The sequence below is a fragment of the Melanerpes formicivorus genome, unplaced genomic scaffold (genome assembly GCF_026170545.1).
Source record: "Melanerpes formicivorus ecotype bairdi unplaced genomic scaffold, bMelFor1.0.p_v2 SCAF_2, whole genome shotgun sequence".
NCBI lineage: Eukaryota > Metazoa > Chordata > Aves > Piciformes > Picidae > Melanerpes > Melanerpes formicivorus.
In genome coordinates this window covers 29,348,812-29,368,736 of record NW_027142354.1, presented here as the reverse complement: position 1 = coordinate 29,368,736, position 19,925 = coordinate 29,348,812, and the positions used below count along the sequence as shown (strand labels likewise).

General features: G+C 38.0%; 1 protein-coding gene across 1 annotated transcript in view; it reads left to right on the top strand.

The window, feature by feature from the left end:
• NID1 (nidogen 1) overlaps positions 1-19,722 on the top strand; it is a 46,068-nt gene extending 26,346 nt beyond the window's left edge. The window contains exons 13-20 of the mRNA XM_068154928.1: positions 4,368-4,592; positions 5,244-5,416; positions 6,855-6,981; positions 10,911-11,082; positions 13,067-13,224; positions 14,576-14,699; positions 15,746-15,858; positions 17,559-19,722. Of these exons, the coding sequence (XP_068011029.1) occupies positions 4,368-4,592; positions 5,244-5,416; positions 6,855-6,981; positions 10,911-11,082; positions 13,067-13,224; positions 14,576-14,699; positions 15,746-15,858; positions 17,559-17,680 (1,214 nt within the window). The 3' untranslated portion in view covers positions 17,681-19,722. The remainder of the gene's footprint in view (positions 1-4,367; positions 4,593-5,243; positions 5,417-6,854; positions 6,982-10,910; positions 11,083-13,066; positions 13,225-14,575; positions 14,700-15,745; positions 15,859-17,558) is intronic.
• Positions 19,723-19,925: the final 203 nt, after the last annotated feature.

Below are 19,925 nucleotides of genomic sequence, written 5' to 3'. Positions count from 1 at the left end.
CATGACGTTTCCTTTCATTTTTTCAATTTCCGTTATATATTTCAGTGACTTTTGTATTCCAAATTGTTAATGATGGTTTATGAAACAACTGATTAACACATTAAAGATATGCTTAACACATTGAATACAAATTTATTTTACTGAGGAAGGATATGCATTTAGCTTGAGTTCAGGATGCACTGTTCTGTGTATCTAATCTGACTTCATGTTCCATGGACCACAGTACATGTAAGTCTTTATCAGGCCATTGATCTCTGTTCTGCACTGCAGCTTCTCTCTGAGGAGCTCTTTTCTATGCACTGGTTCAATTTTTCATTCTTCTTTTGAACTGTGACTACCTTAGCTGGACCCAGTACTTGTTGAATCGTCTTCCTGGTCCCATATTGCTTGTTTACACCTGTGTGGTGTTCCCTCTGTATAGGTTGAATGCTTAGTTACACTATCTCACAATCCCTACAGCACTGAGCTGGATGTTTGCAGTTATCTGCTTGTAACTGTGATCTACTGGTAGCTTTTTTTTCAGTTTGGGTTTCCAAGATGAGTCTACCTTTAGAGGCTGGTCTTCACAGTGTATTCCAGAAGTGTAACATTCCATCTGACTGAGAACCTACTTATGATTTCAATGAGCTCGGTTTACCTAGTGATAAGGTCCTGTCTTGCTCATGTTTTATGGCTGTTTCTCTTCCATAAATGCCTATGGTTGTACATTTTCCTTTAGAATCCTAATGTAAGATTTAAATCTATTAATAAGGAAATTTAAAACTGAGAGTAAGGTAATATGGGAACTTACTAGAAATATCACTACTGTATGACTACTGACTCAGATGATTTTTCAGTTTTTAGTAATTTATCAAATTAAGGTAACCTACATTATGGTGCTTTGTATGCCCACAGGAGCGTATCATTTTTGAAACATAGAGTGCCATAAGAAAGCATAGAGCTATCATGTCAGGGTGCTGCCTTCATCAGCAAAGCACTGACTGTATCAAAAAGCAACAAGAAAGAATTTTCACTCAATATTATAAAAAGTGCTAATGAGTTAACATTTAAACATAGATACAAAAATCTTAGGTCTGCTGTTAATAAAAGGCTGTTGCCATCCCCATTTCTCTGCATCTCTGTGGATTACCCCCAGGTCTTGCTCTTACTGTTTGTTTCATCTCTATCAGTGTGACCCAACTCCAGGGTGTACCACTTTTCTCATCATTTACATGATCATTTGGCTTGGGTTTCAAATGCGCGTTCCAAGAATGGTAAGAAGCTCTGAAAGTCAGGGTTGGTGGCTAAGCCCTGTAAATGAAGCCTTGAAATAGGTATGGCCTGGTTTCTATTTGCTACACAGGTATAGTAGTAGAGGTAACTGTGCTGTTACACCAAGTAAATATTATTTGTTCTTAGCTATACCTCTGGTAGGTAATGGCAGTTTTGTTCATGCCAGTCAAGAGATCGGAGAATTATCCTAATGTTTCCTGTATCTTTGAAGAGTCTTGACTGGTTGAAATACTACTGTGTTTATATTAAAGGAACAGCACTAAAAACCTTAACTGAGGCTTCTGTGCCGAGGGAAAGTTATTAGCCATAAGGTCTGTGTCTAGAAACTGGCTTACCAAGTAGCCTTTGTCCTATATAAGTATGTGTCAATTCTTGTTATGTGTTTTTTGTGTAACTTGTGGTGTTAGCTCATCAAAGCATGAAAGGTACTTTCTGTGTCAGCCTCATCTTTCAAACTCTCTCATAGTTAGCCTCATTTCAGACAGTTAATGAGTGCAATTTAACACTTGCAAAAATCAGAGTATGTTCTCTTAAGCACACAGTAAAATTTATGACAGTATAAGCAGATTATGTCAACTAGCTGTCATCTATATCTAGAATTACTGTGCTTTTTATTGATGCACTAGACTGGTGTTTTCTTTAGGTGCCTCTAAACTGATCATGATTCAGCAGTAAGGAGAGGAAAAAAATACAGTATGGATTCCCAATGTCTTGTTTGGGCTGTCATAACTAGTTTAGGGGTTTGTTTTGGTTTATAAATTTTAAAGTGGCTAAATTCATGTTACTGAGTTGAAACAAATTAAATGTTGAAAGACAGCTTAAAATGATAGAGTTAATACAGATAGTTGTGGTAGCACTGATTTTTATTTATTTTGGGAATGTTTCTTTAACATAGATTACTTATTGCACTTGATACTGTTAAAAAAAAGTTACCATAAGTATGAGAGAGGTTTGGGAGCACAGAAACAGAAAAGAATACATAGTTATGTCTAAAAGTCAGTGGCAGTAGGCTATTTGGCATCTTTCTGTGCAACTGAAAAATTAGCATTGATGGGGTTGTTTTAGAAAGAACAAATCGTATTTACTGCCTTCTAGAGGCTGAGTACTAATTGTCAAAATTAATTTGAATACTTTCTTAATTTAGCAGGGTTACTTGCATGAGCAGGCTGTTTGTGATTGATCGGAATTATTGCAATATAAGTACACTTGAAAAATTCCATCAGTTTCCTGTATAAAATCTGCAGATACAAATGTAGTAATTCTGTTGAAATTAGAACAGACAATGGTATTGCAAGTTACTAACTATGTAATATATTTTATGTGTAACTGCTGGGTCCTGTCTGCGATATATACACGCTCCTTTGTATAATTAATATATGCTAACTCATTTTCATAAAGTTGATGGAGTCTGTTGATTTTAAAAAGTTGCAAGCTGTGGATATTCTTTAATTCTGTGAGTTTCAGGTGGGAAGGAATAATGGCCAGTTTTTTGGTGTTTGTGGTTTGTTTTTTTTACCTCACACTGAGGAGTCAATAGTGTGCCTCAAAGATGACATGAATGCAATGAAGATTTTGTTTTGCAGTGAACAAAAGCAGGGTGTGTCCATTTATGAGCCATGCAGCATGAAACAACCCAAACTGTAGCAAAACTAACCAGTTACAGCTCATTGAATACATGCAAACAAAATTTGATAGATAATGGAGGCTTTGCTTCAGGGTCTGGTTTTGTAGGTTGATTTGAGGCTCTCTACCACCCACATTAAAGCTGATGCCAAATATTTCAGTTGTTCAGAGTGAGCTGTTTTCCAGACATTTATTCTTTAATTGTGTCCAGGTGCATGAAACTTATCCAAAGCTTTTACTTGCATAACTGGTTTAAATAATAATAATAATAATAAAAACCCCTTCTCTTTTTTGCATGTATGTGATTTACACCACCATAGTCTGGGCACATGGAATTAGGTTTTACTTAGCTGGGATGAGTCCAGTTTGAGCCATACTTAGCTAATGCTGTCCACCAGGCAATGTGAAAACAAGGAAGGAATAAATGGAAACATAATGTTAAAGCCTCTTCAGGACACAGTTTGTAGTATTTCTAATTGTCTGTGGAAACCATTGACAGGAAAAAGATACTCATAGTTAGAGCTCTTTCTCTCACAACACACAGAACCTTGCAGATGTCTCAAATATAAGGCCAGATTTCCTTGTCTAGAGAAAGAAAAACATTGCTTTTATTATACTCTTTTAATGTAATTTGACTTCTGGGAGGATGTATTGATCCAGGTGACATTCCTTGTTGTATGACTGATAATACCCGAAGTTGATACGTATTTTGGTCCGGGCTGTTTTGTGAAATTGAAACCAAAAGAACTGAATCCCTGAAGCTCCTAATCATGTGGAAATTTAGTCTTCCCTCTATAATCTTTAGAACAGTATGTGGTGTAGCCATTGTGCATGTCATTATTCTCCGCATATGTCATAGTTAGCATTCCTGTTTTCTGTATAGTCTTACTTACATGCTTCACCAGGAACTGGACAATTTGTCCCTGCAATTCCTTTCTTGTGTCCAAAAGTATCAAAAGAGTACACAAACTCAATAACTGAACTCTGAAAACCTAATATACGTCAAAGCAATGAGTTATTTCACTTCCTTGGTTCTGCCTCATGTTGTGATTCTCTCTTGTGACTCTTATCCACTCTATGGCCTGGCTGATTAGTCACATTGACAATTATCCATGGGCCTTAAAGAACAGACAACAGGTTTGCAAGTTGGTTCTTGGTTATGTGCCTCTAGGAGAAAAACAGTGTCTTCCAGATTCTGTTTATCACTCTTCTATGTAGGAAGTTGCAGAGAGACAGTTTTAAACTAGGCAATGAAAGATAAAATTAGCTAAGTTTAAGGCAAATGTGTTGTATTTACACAGGGCAGACTGTCCCTGAACGTATAAACATGGTTTGTAACAGTACCACGTTCCTCCACTGCTAAGAATACTTGTGTTATAGGTGGTCAGCATGTGTTAAGTGTTACTGGAACATAATTGTTAATTAAAATAGAACTATTCACTTGTCTTTTTTTTTTTCTTTTCCCCCCAAAGAATTGGAAAAGACCAAATGCCAACGTGAACGAGAAGTAGCTCTTGGAAGTGGAGGCAGTTTCTTCCCAAGGGAGATAAGACTTGGTCACTTCATTCCCCAGTGTGATGGGCATGGAAATTACCTACCTACTCAGTGCCATTCTAGTAGTGGATATTGTTGGTGTGTGGATAGGGATGGAAATGAGATTGATGGCACCAGAAGTGGCCCAGGAGTTCGACCACCATGTAAGCAACTGAAGCACTTTTTTCTTGTGGGCGTCTCTGTACCCTAGTGCACTATCTCCAGATGTAGGGCTTAGTCGTGCCCCTGAGACACAGCACTGACTTGAAACAATGCAGATCTTTGTTCTCCCAGTGATTCTATGTCTCTTGATGCATCTCTTTTATAACTCTAGCATACACTTTTCCTTCAGTCAGGGCACCTGGATGATAGTTGTGAGCCTCTGAAAGAGAGGATGGTTTTCTAACTTTTTCCTGCCTTGAAATTGTGAGGGGTCCTTATAGTTTCTGCCTTCTGAGAGCTATGGCAAATCTGAATATGTGGTAACTGACTTGCCTCAGGAAATGAAAGATGCTTCTTCCTACATCTTCCTCACTTCAGATGCAAAATAAGATAGGTTTTGCTAAACATTTAATGAAAGAGCAATTACAGAGCTGAAAAGATCTATTCTGACTGTTGTTCCTTCTATCAGCCAAGGGGGAAAATTCAGAAGCTTTCTGCATCTGATTATAGTTATTACTGTCTGCTTTTAGGGCTGTTTCCTTCTTAGAAGTCAGACGGTTACTGTGTCTCTGCAAATACAAAGAGCTTTTTCATGCCGTACAAGCTAATTTCCTGTCGTCCCTCTCCCATCTATTTCCTTCTCTTTTAAAAAGGTCTGAGCACAGCTGCTCCCCCAGTTGTTATTGGGCCGTCTGTTCGACCAGATACAGTACCTCTGCCACCAGGAACACACTTGCTCTTTGCCCAAAGTGGTAAAATCGAACATGTTCCACTAGAAGGGAATGGTATGAAGAAAAATGGTGCCAAAGCACTCTTGCATATTCCAGTAAGTAACTTACTATACTAAGTCCATGTGTTTTAGAACATTTGTGACAAAGATGAAAGCCAGAGTGTTTGTCTATGTAATTTGATAATTTAAATTCCAAAATTAATTTCTACTCTTGATTAGAATGTCAGTGTCATGTCACTTTGTCACTTTAAATTCCTGACATGACTAGTCAAAAAAGCCCAAAACTGAGATATAGAAAAAATTATTTGCCTGTAAATAATAGTTCATAAGACACAAAAAAATCTAATATATGTGACTTCATATGCTTCCAACACCATATAAACTCTCCTACATTCACACTTCCTTTGGCTTTCTAACTCTGGTATAAAAGTCTAGGAGACCTACCAAGAGCAGTAGGTGGAAAGATCTTTTTTTTTTTTTTTCTTGCAATTCCATTATATTAACTTATTTTCCTAAAGCCTGGGATTTTTGTTTTCACTCTGGTGTTACAGTGTTTATATAGTAGATAGCAATACGAGGCAACATACTGGCCTCTTTTGTGGTTTACTCTGAATATCTGGTAGACTAAATACTGACTAAATTGCACAAATTCAGTTCAGTAAGCTGTGTCACAAACTGTACTGTGATGCAAGGGCAAAAATCAAACTTTTGATTTTTCTCTATAATGCAACTGCAATAGTGTAATAATAAAATATTGTGTGCAGACCAGGGTAGTTAGTGTTACAGAGACCCAAATCTGAATTCTTCAGCTAGTCTTGTTATTTATTTGATCTAGTTTAAATTAATTAATTAGAAGTATCTTAAGGAAAGAGCTTCCAAGAGATAAGTTACAACTCTTAAAATCTGCAATCGAAATTAAACTTACAGTCTGTGCTAAGTGTTGTCTCAGTGTTGTGTATTAGTGAAGTAACAGTTAGTAGCCTAGAGGCATTCAGGCTGTTTTGTAACCAACAGCATCAGTGTAGGCCAATGAACAAGCACATATGCTTTAATGTGAGGTTTAGGATCATCTTTGTAAGAAGTTGCACATTATAAAAGTAGTAAAGATGATAGAGCAATTCAAACACATCAGATTTGCTGGAAGTCATTATTCCTCTCTGAAGGGAAAGAATGAGAGAAAAAAAGCATGTGAAGAATACCACAGTAAAATAACAAAATTTCTTTAAGTGGATATGCAAGTGAAGCGTAAAAGTCAGACCAGCTGTTCAGCAATAATATCTACAATGCTTCTTTGAAAGAAGATAATTCTAAATGGTACCCACTAGTTAAAAAGAACAGTTCATTGAAAGTATTTTTCTAAGCGGTTCTACAATAAATATTCACCAATTGTTTTCTCTGCCTGTATTCCCCATCTCTCACCATTCCTCAAGAGTTTTGTGTTTTCAGGCTCGAAATTTAGATCCATAAGCTAGTGCTGCTGGCAAATAATTGTTGTTTAGTATAAGGTGATAGAAGTTGCTTGTTGACCCAACAGGACAAAGTTGTTATTGGAGTTGCTTACGATTGCATGGACAAGATGGTTTACTGGACAGACATCAGTGGCCCTTCAATCAGCAGAGCTAGCCTGCATGGTGGGGAGCCAACAACCATCATCAAAACAGGTAACAGCACAAAAGTCTTTCTTGTTACTCCCTAGGAATTATGTTAGAGGCTTGAATTTAGTAATATATACTTTGTGGGTGATCACTAAAAGCTAGAGCATGTGTTGGAGTAGACCCATTGTTGTTCAATGTGTTTATTATATGAAAGGACTATGATAGTTTGTCAGTTTGCTATCAAATGGGTATTGAACACCAACAAAACTAAAGCTGATGGAAGAGCTGCATTTATATGTTAACATGGAACAAGAACTGAGAGTTCCACTCTTTGATTTTTGTTCTTACATCAAGGTAGATAATCCACTGGCTAGCTGAAATTTGGTTATGTTGTAGTCCTTTTCTCTCCTGCACTCTTTCTGTCAGCTGCGTGCTCTGCTGAGAAAGGACTGGTGAGCATTCACATTGAAGAGGAGAGCTACTGCTCTTTGGTCCTATGTTTGAGGATCAAACAACTGAAAGGTGGTTAGGAACTGTTTCAGCTGTGACTTTCCATACTCTCACTCAAGTTGTAAAATAAAAGTGAATAAAGCCACTTTGTTTGATTTTGCTCACATATTGGAGGTTTGGATTAGAGGCTATTGTGGGGTTAGTGCTTTTACAGTTTAGTTCCTATTCTTATGCTTTTTTCCCCAAAGACTGTGCTGCTCACTGCAGTCCATGTTCACTTGCATTAGAAGGGCAAGTGTAAGCCTGTATATCTTAATTATGAAAACTGTTTTTTTTTTTTAATGGAAAGGGTTAAGTGAAAAGACAGCCTTAGAGAGCAAAGTGAATGAGGGAGCATTGAAAATACAAATAGCTGGAGGCATTTTTTGAATACTGGTGTCCTGAGGATCCCAGAATACTTGTGAAATCAAGATACTGGAGGAGGTTGCTTTGGATGCTTTACAGATATTGTCATAAAAGTTAGGAAATCATTTTAGCAAAATGGTCATCCAGTTTTAAAACTCTACAATAAATTTGCTTCATTTTTTTCTTTGGATGTGTTGAATATCCTGGAGTTTGTTCTTCAGAACAGCCAATTTGTTATAACTCAGTTTGGGCTTAATATTAGGGGCAATAATGAGATGAGGGTGCCTTGGATCCTGATATTGTCCTGAAAAGGTAAAAAGAAGAGCTTAAAGCCATCCTTCAAAATTCCAGCAATTATGGACTTTCTTATTTCTGTATAATTTGATGCCTGAGATATTTGTAAGACTTCTTTTTCATCCCAACATATGTAATCTGAAAGGGACTCTGTCCTGTAGTGCAAGCATGCATGTGCCTGTACAACTACAAATTCTGTGGGGAAAGGATTTCCACTATTAAAGTATTTTCCCAGATTCTGCACTTTAAAAAGTGTGGGAAATTACTATTGCTGAATTTAGATGGCCACTAATTAGTCTGTCTAATGAGAACATGTGTGTGTGCATTAAAAATGTGTCTAAAATATTTTCAAAATACTTGTGAAGGCTTTCAGCTAAATTAGATTATATAAGGTAATTCAAGATGATTCATTGCCACATGGAAACCTCATGTACTTTTATCTGCTATGAAAAACATTGTATGTGTAAAGATCTCTCATGATTTGTGTTATCCTGTTGATCACATAGGAAGGAAATGCCATTCCTGAAGTGGTGTTCCACTTTACTTTCAGTATGCTAATGGGGTCTTTGATAAGGAGTCAGAATAAAATAAATTTAAATATTGAGTGTTTGAATGGATGTCTTCTATACTGTCTGAAACTGAAATTTTAACATTTCAGGAAATAGGAAAATGCTTCACTCTCAGACTCATGAGAATTCTTTGTTTTGTTTTGATCTTTGTCTCTTTCCTCCTGTGAGCTGCAGCTGCTTTCTTGACTTCACGTGTATTTTTGTGGAATGCACTACTTTTTTGTTTGTTAAAGCTCTTGTGATCCAAGTTGCAATGCTTTGCAGAAACTTGTTTTATTGTGGAGCCCCATCCAGTTCTCATCTATCCCTGCAGCTGTATAGCCTGTGGAGGCTTTCTGAGCTCTGCAGCTGTGGAGGCAAATCGAGAAGGAGAGCTTAAGTCATATCATCTGTACATGCCTGTACAACCTTGTCCCCAGGACAGAGTCTGTGACTCTTACTACGCCTGCAACAATATAGCAGAAACACATTTGTGCCTCTAAAAAGACTGGTGGTACATGAAGCCTATATATTCCCTTACCCTTCCAGGGCAGGATAGTTTTTTTTTTTTTTCTGGCTCATTGTCAACCAGACAGGAAAAGACACTTGAGGCTTCTTCAAATCTCCTGACATACTACTGAAACAAGTAAACTAGTCAGGGAACTGGGGTAGCAGATCTTTTTGCCTGGTAACTTCTGTTTACTCAAAGAGATTGGTAGCTGCTGCAATACCATTTGGTCTGTGTTCATCTGATCCCAGAGACTGGGGATTGTTGCTGACATTACCTCAAAATGAGGCTGCTCTCAACATCCTCTGCCATTAGCAAGAAAAGAAGTAGGAACATTTGTGGATCTGAGTATGCATGAGGTGGTTTCTTCCAGATAAGAGGTTTAGCTCCACAGAGGAATTTGGAGAAGTACAAGTAGTAACATGAAGTCAGTGTAACTAAGTTGAAGTATGCACAAGTGTCCCTGTGAGGAGTAGAGATATCTGATTCACATTAACTTTTTTTGGCCCTTCCTGTGTACAAGCTGTGAGTCAATAGCAATGAGATACATCTTACTTGCTTTTTTCCACCTCTTCAGCAATGAATATACATCCAAACGTCATGCATCCAGATGGCAAATGTAATCTGCCTGTCTGAAGGACCACAGACTGTTTAACCTCTCATGCAACTATTCATTACAAAGTCACAGTAGCAAATCTTAGACAGCTCTACTCAATGTTCTGGACCAAATGCCTTTTCTCCAAAAATGTTGTCTGTATCACAAACTGTTTCATGGCTGTTAAGTAAATAAACTTTAGAATTAATAGAAGGCTAATGGGCCACATTCCATCATTCTTGGATATTTATATGATGTGTGGATCTGCATGTGAAATGTGTCTTATTTTCAAAAGCTGGTTGATATGAATCTTTCTGGAGTGACGTTGTACAATTCTTTCTTTTTTCTTTTTTCTTTTTTTTTTTTTTTTTTTCAACAGAAATTGGACTAGAATTGATTTGTACCTGTCTTTGGTTTCATTACTTTCCATGTGGCTCTTTTTAGTGGATGCGTGAACCTTGAAAAGTATAGAGCAGTTTTTCATAGTGGCTGAATTAAATCTTGCAGTGCTATTTATTCTACATCCTTCATCTGAGTTAGAAATTACTAATGCTGAAGCAGTAAGGTCATTATCTGTTATTTCCTGTTTGTTTTGGAACAACTAACTGTCCGAGAAAAATTGTGCACATACAGTACTAAAACATGTTCCAAAAAGGATTGCTCTGCAAAAACAAAGAACTGGGTCTAAATCCCATCAGTTAGCTAATATTGTTTCTCTGGTGCTTTGGAGGTTGATTATCTTTAAGTATTGGATTGGATAAACATAGCATAAAACCAGTTATCAGAGGAGTGCCATACATGCCAGTATCAAAGAAGGGGAAATACTAAGGATTATAAAATGCATTCTAGATCTTGACCTGCTGAGGAGGGTAGAATAAGATTCTTATGATCTCTGCTGTTTATTTATCTCCTATCAATTCTGTGTGCATCACCCAAGGAAAGCTCACATGCATGATGAGTTAGATGGTCCCTCATAGATTTTGTCATTGTGTGTGTTTACGAATGTTCTGTGTATTTAAACTTCATAAGGCAAAACATGCATGCCTCTTCCAAGTGATGTGAGGTAGGTTGTGTTGGACTACACACAGAAAACTGAAGAAAACTTAACTCACTTAAGAGCTATGCTTATGAGGCTGGCATTGTGTATTGGGAAGCAATATAATTATTAGGCATGTTTTTCTCTGTTCTCCTGCAGACTTGGGAAGCCCTGAAGGGATAGCTGTAGATCATCTAGGTCGCAACATCTTCTGGACTGACTCTCAACTGGATAGAATAGAAGTGGCTAGACTGGATGGGCGCCAGCGTCGCATCCTTTTTGACATTGGCCTGGTGAACCCTAGAGCAATTGTTGCAGATCCTGTAAGAGGGTATGGTTATCTTGTCAAGACTTATGTGCAAAGTTTTATTTATTTAACATGAGCATATGCTCAGAGTCAATGTTTTGAGGCTGCCTGTAAAAACAATAGGACTACCTTTGCCTAAAACTGCTAACAAGCAGAAATGGAGCAACCCATCTACATCCTGTGTCTGAGTGGTATACTGGAAATAAAAAAATTAAAATACCTGCTAGATAATACTGTGATATTTTGTTGAGAAGTTTGTCCAATATTTATTTATACCTTTCAGTATATTGTGTGCAGGATAACAGGCATTGCCCTTACCTAATAATTTCATTTTTCAAGATTACTGATCTAAAATACTAGATTAAGCAATCTTTTATTTTCATTTCCATTATGACAGCCCTTCTTCCTGTGTTGTGTTCCTCCTTTGAAAAATTGTGGTGCCTCTTTTGTCATCATTTTCATTTCTGTCATTCAGTTGCCTCAGAAAGTCCTATTAGACTTCTGTGTGAAGGTGTTGATAATGACATGCTTTTAAAATTGAGGCGGTAAGCTCCAGTCACAGAAACAGCCCAGAAGAGTGGCAATAGGAAAGCATAAATATCTTCACATTATAGAATCACAAAGTAATTTCAGCTGGAAAAATTCTTTAAGGTCATCAAGTCCAACCATTCTTTCTTTCTGAATATTGGAAGAAATACAGGGCAAATTAGAACTACTACAGAGTCCATGGCCATACTGCATGTCTGTTCATTAATGTCTGAATTTGCCTGCTATTGTCCTGGCGCAACTTTATGTAGCATGGCCACTGCTGAGAAGAATCATTTCAGCCTAAATACTCAGAAACACAGAAGCAGAAACTTTCTTTTCAGTTTTGAATTACTGGCAAACTGCATTAAACAATTGTTTAATTGATATAATAGGCATTTGGAATATTCTTAAGTGAGAATTCATTTATGAACAAAATTACTGTGTTGCTCAAGAAGAGTTTTTTGAAAGCCTCATCCTCATCCCAGATGTTTATAAACAAGGTTTGTAGTGAGAAAAGAATACATGCCACCCATGAGGCAAAATTAAATGAGAAAGTAATGGTACTGAATTGTGTAATTTCTTTAATATAAAATAAACTTTTAGATACGAACCATATAATAGTGGGCTGAAAAACTCTGTGAATGTACATCAAGTGACAGCATAATAAGGAAAAATGAATGCACTTTATGATGTGAGAGAGGGGGAGACACACAAGTGTAATCAGACTGAGGAGTGACCTCTGTTCCATGAAGAAGCATACTGACAGAGTGGAGCTTTGGGTTCAGGTTAAGTGGTGTGGACTCCTAATAGATTTTTGTGTGTTAAGGAGCAAACTACAAAGGTGCTTGCATTGTGGGGCTATGTAAATTCTTAACCACAAAAGTGCATCCAAGGAAAAAAGCAAACAATGAAAAAAAACCAAACTACCAACAACAAATAGTCATTAATAATTAAGCACCACTGAGTTAATGGCCTTCTCTGGAGTTTTTCACTGACCATAAACTACTCTGATTCCATTGTATGTTGCTAACTTGGTAAACTGAAAAGAAAAATGTAGTTTTGAACGAATCCCACACGGAAAATGCTGCTGCTTAGCCTCAGCAGACGTGATGGAGAATGAGAACTGTAGATGTGCTTTCTGTCTGGTCCTCAAAACTGTTGGAACTGAGGTCTTTTTGTCTGGCATCTTGCACATAACATAAACAACACAGAGAAAGTGTTTCTTCTCATGTGTGTGCTTGCTGGTGTTGTTTTTAATGAAAGTGTAATATTTGCTACAACTTCACTATAATTTTGTTACCTCTGTATCAAAGTGCAGTGGGATCTTTCATGCTTATTCTTTACCTATTTGTTTATTATTCGTATATTTAATTTATTTAGAATGTGTGCTTGTAACTTTTGTGTCCTTAACATTTTCCTTAATTACAACAGTCTTGAGATCTTTCTCTGTCTTAAGTTTCCCTTTTTCCTTCCTCTGAAGAAACTTATACTGGACTGACTGGAACAGAGAAGCTCCTAAAATTGAAACCTCATACATGGATGGCACAAACAGAAGAATTCTTGTTAAAGACGATCTTGGATTACCAAATGGGCTGACATTTGATCCTTATTCCTCAATGCTGTGTTGGGTAGATGCAGGTAAAGAGATGCTGAAATCTTTATTCATAATAGTAGAATGAGTTTGTCTGATCTTGAAGTTATGCACAGCCAACTAACATTTATAGCTCTATGGGCTGTATTTCAGATTTCATGCCTTTCTTTTTTACTCTAATAATCTCTCTGTGAATTTGTCTTTACTACCAACATGCACACAAGCATTCACATGAGACCATGTGCAAGCTCAAAGATTGCAATTCTGATCACAAAATTTTCCACTAATGCCATACAGGTTTATATCCGTGCGTCTTGTATGTGGCCATCTCTTTAGGTGATGCTTAGGCCTTCGTAGAAGAAGCTGTGTAATTAAGACCAGGAAAAAACACTGATTCATCTAATCTGGCTCTACAGAATGTCATCCTGGCTGTATTGCTCCCAGACCTGTAATGTTAGGCAAAATTTGGCTTCTATTTGACTGAAACAGCTCCTGAAAAAGTAATTCACACTAGATTTAAAGATCAAGAGATGAAGATTTGCCACTGACCCATTGTTAGTTTTGTGCCTGTGCCTTACCAGTGTGCTTTTAATTCTCATTTGAACTTCCTAATCTTTCTGTCCTTTTCTCTGCCAGAGATCTCCTCCTGTGGAGGTTCTTTTATACTGCAAGTCACCTTTCAAGTTTTTGATAAACTTCAAAGACTGAGCTCTCTCTTTCACTGGAAGATAGTTTCTCTAACCTTCAAATATATCTCCATGTGCTATTTTTCTTTTCTTTTACTCTCTTCCTCTCTTGTTCTTGTGTTTTTCCCTTTTTTCCCCCCTTAATTTTGAAACTCACTATTTAAGAGAAAACTACAGGTGTTTACATTCACTAGCAGTGTCCCCAACACGTGTAGTAACTTTACAGCAAGACAGTTTTACGTTCCATTTGCATCTACAAGTTAGATGTTCTTCCTGAAGTCTTGCCTTCATGGCCCAACCCAGGAACCATTTTTGGGATATGTTCACCAAACAAAATTTGGAAAAATGCCTTCCAGAGGAGGTGGAACAGGTTAGTGGTTGAAGTGTGCCTCCAGAATGGAGGAGGCCTTCTGTCAACTTCCATGCCAGCCTGAGGATGTGGTATTTGTAGCAGAAATCTCAGCATAATGGGTTTGGCTGCGCTGGACATCTGTGTTCCTGTAAGTTAGGTGGTGTGCTAGCTAGCATTAGCACAAATTTTTCATCCAATCTTTGGCAAATGCTGACAAGTGTATGGGGAGATCTTTAGCTAAGCATCATACTGAAAGACTTCCAGGAAGTTTGACTCTCTTCATGCATATATATGCTTGTCCTTTATCCCTCCGGAGAGCTATCTTTCTGACTTTCAAAGGCTTGGTTGTTTAATTTCCAGGTACCAAGAGGCTGGAATGCATGAACCCTAATCAGCTCGGTCGACGAAAGATCCTTGAAGGAATTCAGTATCCTTTTAGTGTTACAAGCTATGGGAAGAATTTATACTACACAGATTGGAGAAGGTATGTTATCTGCTAAAGAAATTACAGCATGCTCTAATCTGTTTTTCTCCCTGGTAGAAACTGAAGTACATGCTGCATTTCTTAGGTCTGACCTTTCACACGTTTCTGTGTTTCTTCTCTCCTGGCAACAGATGATGCAGGGTGGAGTGGATATGTAGAGCTGACCTATTGATGTTGCCAGTTAACTGAGTTTTCACTTTCAGTATAGTGATTTGTGCTCTAAGAAATACTTTTAAACACTGAATATTTTTGGGAAAGGAGTGGAAGCTCAAACATATTTCCCATGTGCCTGTGCTTGCTGAATAGGGCAAGAGGGCAGAAATTAATCATTTGTGCCCTTCTATGCCATATATCATCTGAATGTCCAACCAGAAATAAGGGGGAAAAAAAACCCTTTACTTTCTTTTTTATTAATGAATAATATAAAACATTGATATATGATCAAGACTCAGGAGTTTACTATATTAAAAACAAATAATCCAGTCTGCATTTTTAAACCTTTATTTTCCCTTGACATAAATAGTTGTATAGGGTGCATCAGTTGTGGCAGGAATTCTAAGAATTTTAAGAATTTCCAAGCTAGAACCTAAGAGCTGAGAAATGCTAGTCAAGAATGGGCCTGTATAAACAGGAAACAGCATGTTACAGGTCTGTCAGTCAGTAGACAGACCTTTGTCCTTAGAATGAAAAGATTGCCCATCACTAACTGTATGCCTTCTGGATATCAGGTGCCACCTGAAATGCAGCACTGTCCATGCATAATAGCTGCAATGTCAGCAATGCCATAGAGGGGCAGAATATGGAGAATGTGTTCTGTAGAGGTGTATCATCCCATCCTGGCTCCTTGCAAAATTTCATAGCTGCCTAGGATGAGGGTTATTACATATTTTAATTATCTTGGAGGATTTTGCTTCTGGTGCTGCTTCCTAGCTATAAAAAAGAAGCGACTTCAGAATCATCCCTGTTGGGTTCATTTGTTTTTTCCTGTTTTCCCCTGTGCTCCCACCTTCATCTTTCTTCTGTATTCTCTTTTCTGCATGTGGCAGGGATGCGGTTGTGGCCGTGGATCGCACAATTTCAGTAGAAAAGGATAACTTTCAGCCTCACAAGCGCTCCCGTCTCTATGGAATCACTACAGCCTTTGCTCAGTGCCCAGGAGGTAATCCAAACGATTCTCAAGTTTTTACAGCTGTGCAGTGCCTTAGTATGTAAATGAACTTAGCTCCCATTGACAGGCTGCCAGCTTGTCTAGGTAGGTAGTGAACAACTGGTTAGTACTTGGATTTCTGTTTACTGAGAGATTAAAAGCCACCTACAGGTGTTTTATTGTTCTTTGGTTTGTTGTTTTTTTTCTATAAAAGCAGTTGTGGTTGCCATATGAAAGGGAAGGAATATATACATATGCCAGTATAAGGAGGAAAGAAGGGACCTGTTCTATCCTCTATGAAAGGACAGATCTGCAGTCAAAATTAGAATCTGATGTGGCAAAAGCTGCTGTTTTCACCATCTAAATTAAACGTTATATTCATGATTAGGGCTTATTTACTTAAGTTTAAATGACAGCTCATGGTTTTAAAAACAGTATTGCTCAGAAAACAGCAGGTAGTAGCGTGGCTGGGATGAGCTTTCTGCTCTTTTGAATGTTAAGTTTTTCAGATGCATTGTTGAAAAGCTGCTTGTGAAGCACAGAAGAGAAGTTGATACCCTTGAAATAATTCCTTCTTTGGGAAGCAATGTCACTGTTTGGTTATGTGGATCTTAGCAAATCACAGCTAGGAGAAGGGGGCATTTTTTTATTCTTACAATGTGGCTGTAATTGTAGGAGCCATGGTGGTTTTACTTTAGGCCTAAGCCCCTGTATCTGCAAGTTATTCTATATATAGTAAGAACTTATATGGATCAAGCTTTTAATTAAATTAAATGTCATAATTTTAGAAATCAGCTATGTTGTTATTCCTACTGAATTCCCAGTTTTATTTTGGTCAGTGTAAATCTATGTAAAATTCACAACCTTGGTATTGTTTCTTTCTCATCATATATCTATTTCAAGTGTTTGTTTTCTCTGAGGGATGTCTTTCCCCTCAGATCCACTGCTCCTGGCACTTCTCTTTCATTTTAGTCTCCAACATTAATGTATTCCACCTTCTCATCCATCTGACTTCCCCTTTTTGTGTGTATGGTGGGTTTTTTTCCCCTTTTGGGACAATCCTGTATTCCTTTATGGGTTTTTTTGTAGTGGATGGCATCCAGGGATGATGTCCTATATTATTTTGGACTTGTCCCACCTTGTTGCATTTTCTGTATTTCCTCACTCACTGGCTTTTCATTCTACTATCTGTGTCTACTAGGCCAAGCTGTGAAGGACATTTCAGGAATAGCCTTGTGTTTTATATTCTTCCCTCTCCCTCTCCCTCTCCCTCTCCCTCTCCCTCTCCCTCTCCCTCTCCCTCTCCCTCTCCCTCTCCCTCTCCCTCTCCCTCTCCCTCTCCCTCTCCCTCCCCCTCCCCCTCCCCCTCCCCCTCCCCCTCCCCCTCCCCCTCCCCCTCCCCCTCCCCCTTTTTTTCCCTTTTCTTTTTTTATGTTGCCTGTCCTGCTCTGTCCTGCTATCTAGATCTTTCTTTGAGGTGATTATCAGAAGCTGACACAAGAGATGTGATGACTCTCATCTTCCTAAAGCAGTTTTGTTTCTCTCTGTTTTGTTGTGGTTTGTTTCTCTCTGTTTTGTTGTGGTTTGTTTCTCTGTCGTAGTCATGAAATCTGCAGGGTTTTTTTTCTTTTTTTTTTTTTTTTATCTATGTGTTTTTATTGTGGTTTTGCTTTTGTTTTTCTTTGGCATCTTACATTTCTCTTCTTTTCCAGGACATAACTACTGTACAGTGAATAATGGGGGTTGTACTCACCTCTGCCTGGCTACCCCAGGAGGCCGTTCTTGCCGCTGCCCTGACAACACAGTTGGAGTGGATTGTATAGAAAGAAACTGAACATTAAAATAAGCTTTAGAGCAACAGATACCTTTTGGAAAATGTGCTGTAAACAATTAACTCCTGTCAACACAATCAGACCCTAAAGATAAGTGCTCCATGCTGCTGTCAGCAAGCCACAATGCACGTACACAGACACACACAGAGGCAGTGACTGTTTTGTAGCAGTTAGTCAAGAGAGAGGTGCCTAGGTTGAGTACAGCTGCATCTTGTTCCTTGTAGTATTATCTTCTTGTTTTCAAAGATAAAAGTGGAGGCCTTATCTGCACTTGTGTTGGACTAGGAGAATTTGTCATTTGGCAAAATTAAAGTAACAGATAAATATTAGTCAAAAGGATGGCATGACTCAAATCCTGAGACTGGGTTGTACCTGACAGCATGCACCAGTTATCACCATAGCGGCATGCCTAGCCTGTCATGTGGCTGGATCATATCTACAGCTGGGAAAAAACAAAGGAGTCCCAAGGATGAATAGAGGTGGGTGAAAACACCCAGTAATATCACAGACTTAATGCCTAATTGTATTCATTCCCACTAGCAGTGCTTCCACTTCCAGAACTTGAATCTCAGCTTTTGAGATTACCAAAGTACTTTATCTTTGTGCTGTGAAGGTCTCACCCTGGGTCATGTGGTCCTTTCCCACAGCCCATGATTATAAATGATCAGTGCTGCTTAGTGGATATGTTTGAAAATCTTGTTGGACTCTAAGATGTTTTTTTCCTGCTGTCTGAGGTGGATTCCTGAGTAGTTTCCTAACATCCACTAAACAAACTTTAGAGATAGATCTCAGTTCCTCATAGTTCTTCAGAGAATGGATGTTGATTGTTCTGGAAGTGTTTGGTTTTAAAGGGACACACAAATAAGTTTAATTCCTGAGAGCTATTAAAATAATATTTCTGTTTGATCAATCTAAAAATCAGCTTTGAATCCTATCCCAGTCATCCTTCTTTAACAAACCATGCCATGCATTTTCATAGACCATGGGGAAACCATGCCAGTTAAAAATTTGTTTTCCAGAAAAGTCACCTGTGTCTTGGTGCTTAAAAGAAATGGTGATGCCTCATTTGTGACCCAGTGTTCAGTAACAGCAAAAAAAAAAGTGTGCTGAAAATCAAAGTTGAGTTTTCATCATCACCAATAACTATGGAGTGGGAAAATCAGAATGCATATTCTATCTCAAATTAGCAGCACAAATCTGGGAGTGAGGTTTGACTTTCACACTGTGTTAGAAGGGAAACTTACCTGCAAGCCAACCTGCAATAGCAGGAAAAAACCCAAACAGGGTTTGTGACCATTCCACTAAGAGCAGAAATCTAACTTTACCATTTCCTCACTCCCAGACACTACATTAATGGTTTTAAACAGAGCCAGTTCTGAGTCTTAACTGTACATCTTCCTTTTAACTGTATATTTATCACAAAATAACAAGCCATGTAAACATTTAAAATATTTTTTTGTATAACTTTTTACAGCTTTTAATTCATTTTATTGATACACTTAATCGGGTATGTCTTACTGTAAATATCAAAGGTATGTTGAAATGAAGGTGCTTGATAACTCTTTCTCCAGAATTATTCACAGATCTGGTGAAATATTAAAGTTTACACTGTACAGGTATCTACAGTACAGTCAATAAAAACTTTTGGGTTTTATTTTCTATAAAAAAAGAAAGTCATACCTCCACAAGGAAGTGACATGTGATGTCTCAAACCTCATCCTGATGATTTCTGGTTTTAAACTAACTCTTACATCTAGTGATGCTTCTGTTCAAGACACAGCACTATATGGGAAAAAGGGGGAAAAACTGCTTCTGGGACTTGTGTGTTGTGAAACCATTAGGTTTTATGAAAAATGAATATGTGAAAGCATTTAAGGAGCATGCAGCTTCTTCTGTTTTGATGCACTTTTTCCTGATTTTTAACTCTTGCTTACATTTGTCAGGTAAGCATAACTCAGTTGTGCTGTATTTCAGACTTCTACATTAGTGGAAATACAGAGCAAGGACTGGATTAAATAGGGGTCAGAATTCATCCCTCTGCACAAAGATGCCATGGTGCCAATTTTCTAGGTGACAGGGTGCTTTGCTAGCTGATGCTGTAGCATGCAGGCTCTGGGGGGCTGCAGATGTTCTGTGACTGCAGGGCGAGTTGCAAGCTAAGTGGTGTGGCCTGCTGTATTTGATGATGCTGAGTTTTAAACTCTTAGACTTTTGCGGATACAGCATGTCAGTGCCTCAAGGAGGATG